Here is a 3,203-nt window from a genome sequence, read left to right as displayed (position 1 = left end):
CCTCACCATTGACGGGATACTTGATCAACTAAAGGACGACGACTACATTCCAACATCTTTGACTAATAAGGTCATAAGTCGAGACAAACTGACTAAGTCACTGCCTGACGATTCTTTGGATTACCTCGAGTGAGCTTGCTTGTGCATGTTGCCTCCTTTTGTATTACCCTCCATGCTCTTGTAAGAATTTTTTGAAGTGTTAATACTTAATCGCCCGTTCGGCAAGTTTTTCTTGTTTGTTGCCTCGTGTCTCTGCTCGACATTTTCTCTCCTATTACTTGCAAGTGTGTCTTTTCTGATCGGCGACGGGCTACCGACTTTCACATCTGATTGATCAATTCAGTCTTATCGATCGGCCACCCTATTATGAAAAATTTTGAGCGGCGCATTTCTTGGTCGATCGCTTTCATCTATATACCATTTTTTGTAAAGTCCCGTGTTTATGGTCTTTGCTTGACCGTTGAGAAAGACTGGGGTTTAAGGTCACCGCTCAACTGTTGGGAAAGCCTAGAGTTTAATGTTGTCGTTCGACCATTGATGAAGACTGAGGTTTAATGTTGCCTCTCGACCATTGAGGAAGACTAGAGTTTAAGTCGCCGCTTGACCCATTGAGGAAGACTAGAGTTTAAGGTCATCATAGACCGTTGAGAAAAACTAGAGTTTAAGGTCGCCGCTCGACCGTTTAGGAAGACTAAAGTTTAATATCGTCGCTCGACCGTTGAGGAAGACTAGAGTTTAAGGTCGCTACTCAAATGTTGAGGAAGACTAGAGTTTAAGGTCAAAGCTTGACCGTTAAGGAAAGCTAGAGTTTAAGGTCGTCTCTCGACTGTTGAGAAAGACAAGAGTTTAAGGTCGCCGCTCGACCGTTGAGGAAAACTAGAGTTTAAGGTTGTCGTTCGACCATTGAGGAAGACTTGGATGATCGACAGAAGAGTTTGAAATACTTTGTATTTTGCATTCATAGTTTTCCTACATTCACAAGGCACACCCTTATGTAGTTACATTGGGACCCATTCATGCACCTCATCTGACTCTATAAGGTTGAAGGTGGTTCATGCTCCAGGGACGTTCGAGCTGTTTGCCATTTTCATCTTGTAGGTAGTATGATCCCGAGCGGAGCTTTTACACTACTTTGAAGGGACCTCCCCAGGGAGCTTCAAGCTTGGTGACATCTTCGACTGGCTTTATTCTCTTTCACACTAGGACGTCGACCTGGAAGGATCTTGGGATCACCCTTTGATTGTAGTTCTACCTCATCCGCTGTCAGTATGCAGTGAGCTAAACGGTAGCCTTAGCTCGCACCTCGTCCATCAAGTCGAGCTTTATTAACCTCCGCTCGACGTTCTCCCCGTCGTAGAGCTGTATCCGGTCGGACTCCACTCCGACTTCCACGAGGACCACTGTTTCACCTCCATACACCAGATAGAATGGTGTTACGTCGGTCGCCTCTTTTGGAGTCATGCGAAGTGCCCAAAGGACACTCGAGAGCTCATCAATCCAACTTCCTTCTGTGTGGTCGAGTTGAGTTCGTAGACCCTTGAGGATTTCCCAGTTCATGACTTCCGCCTGGTTGTTGCTTTAGGGGTAGACCACTAAGATGAAAGCTTGATGGATCCCGTAGCCTTCGATCCATTCTCTTAGCCTTTGACCGACGAATTTCCTTTCGTTATCCGAGACGAGCCGGTGGGGTATACCAAACCGACACAAGATGTTCTGCTAGAGGAATTTGATGACCATCTGTTCACTTATCTTTGCCAGCAGCTCGAGCTCCCCCCGCTTTGAGAAGTAGTCCACCGCGATGAGCAGGAACCTCCGCTGACCGGTCGCCATGGGAAATGGTCCCATGATGTCCATGCCCCATTGGTCTAACGAGCAAGACACCGTGGATGCATTCATCTCCTCGGTCGGTTGGTGTGAGATATTGTGATACCTTTGGTAGGATAGACAATTGGTTACTATCCGAGCAACATCTTCTTGGAGCATGGGCTAAAAATATCCAGCCAGGAAAACCTTTCGGGCTAGTGAACGACCACCCGGATGGCTTCCACAAGAAGCATGATATACTTCTTTGAGTATATACTTCATATTCTCTGGGCCCACACATTTAAGCAGCGGTCTTAAGAAAGATCTCTTATAAAGTTGGTCTCTGATTAGGGTGAATCGTTTGGCCCTCTTTTTTAGTAGTTGACCTACTTCCTGGTCGGCCGATGTGCTACCCTATCAGAGGAATTCAATCAGCAGCGTTCTCCAGTCGCTCGGGAAGATCACTCCATCCATCCGGTCAATGTGCACTACCAATGAAACTTGTTCGATCGGCTGGCTAATCGCAACCAGTGATAATGAACTAGTTAACTTAGCCAGTTCGTCTGCGACTTGATTGTTCTTTCGGGGGATCTTCTGTACAGTAACCTCTTGAAAATTTGCCTTCAACTTCTCGAAGGTCTTCTGCATATAACTTGAGTTGGGAGCTGCTAATCTCGAACATCCCCAATACGACCAACTAAGAGTTCGAGTGAATGAGGACTTTTGTGGCTCTGACATGCCGAGATGTCTGTAAGCCAACTATCAAAGCTTCATATTCGGCTTCGTTGTTGATGACATGATAATCTGACTGAATGGAAAGTTGCATCCGATCTTCCCGAGGTGAAATGAGCAAAATACTGATCCCACTGCCCTGCCGAGAGGATGAACTATCGACATATATTTGCCAAACAGATTTCGGCTCGGCATTCTGGACCTATGTGATGAAATCAGCCAAGGACTGAGCTTTGATCACCTTTCGGGGCTGGTATTGAATGTCGAACTCAGTTAGTTTGGTTATCCACTTGATTAGCTGTTCAGATGTCTCTGGGTTAAGGAGGACTCTCCCTAAGGTGCTGTTGGTCATCACGACGATCAGATGTGCAAGGAAGTATGGGCGGAGCCTCCAGACGACAAGTTCCAATACGTAAGCTATTTTTTCAAGACCAGTGTAGCGGAACTCGACGTCTTTCAATATATGGCTTAAAAAGTATACGAGTTGTTGTTCCTGGCCATTCTACTTAACTAATGCCAAGCCGACTGCATACTCGATGAATGACAGATAAATCTAAAGTGGCTCCCCAATGCTTAGCTTAGCTAACACAAGTAAGGAATTAAGATACTCCTTAAGCTCTTCCAATGCCCGATCGTACTCCGCGTCCCACTGGAATTTTTTCGCTCGG

General features: G+C 46.0%; 1 protein-coding gene across 1 annotated transcript; it reads right to left on the bottom strand.

Moving 5' to 3' along the window:
* Positions 1-1,278: 1,278 nt before the first annotated feature.
* On the bottom strand, positions 1,279-1,854 carry LOC122004446. Its single transcript, XM_042559332.1, has 2 exons — positions 1,735-1,854; positions 1,279-1,566 (listed from the first exon to the last, which is right to left on the bottom strand). The coding sequence occupies exons 1-2, from the start codon at positions 1,852-1,854 to the stop codon at positions 1,279-1,281; spliced, it is 408 nt and encodes a 135-aa protein (XP_042415266.1).
* Between the last annotated feature and the right edge of the window lie 1,349 nt (positions 1,855-3,203).

Source organism: Zingiber officinale, chromosome 7B (genome assembly GCF_018446385.1).
Source record: "Zingiber officinale cultivar Zhangliang chromosome 7B, Zo_v1.1, whole genome shotgun sequence".
Lineage (NCBI taxonomy): Eukaryota > Viridiplantae > Streptophyta > Magnoliopsida > Zingiberales > Zingiberaceae > Zingiber > Zingiber officinale.
Note: the sequence above shows the minus strand (reverse complement) of the source record. Positions and strands in the feature narration are given on the sequence as shown.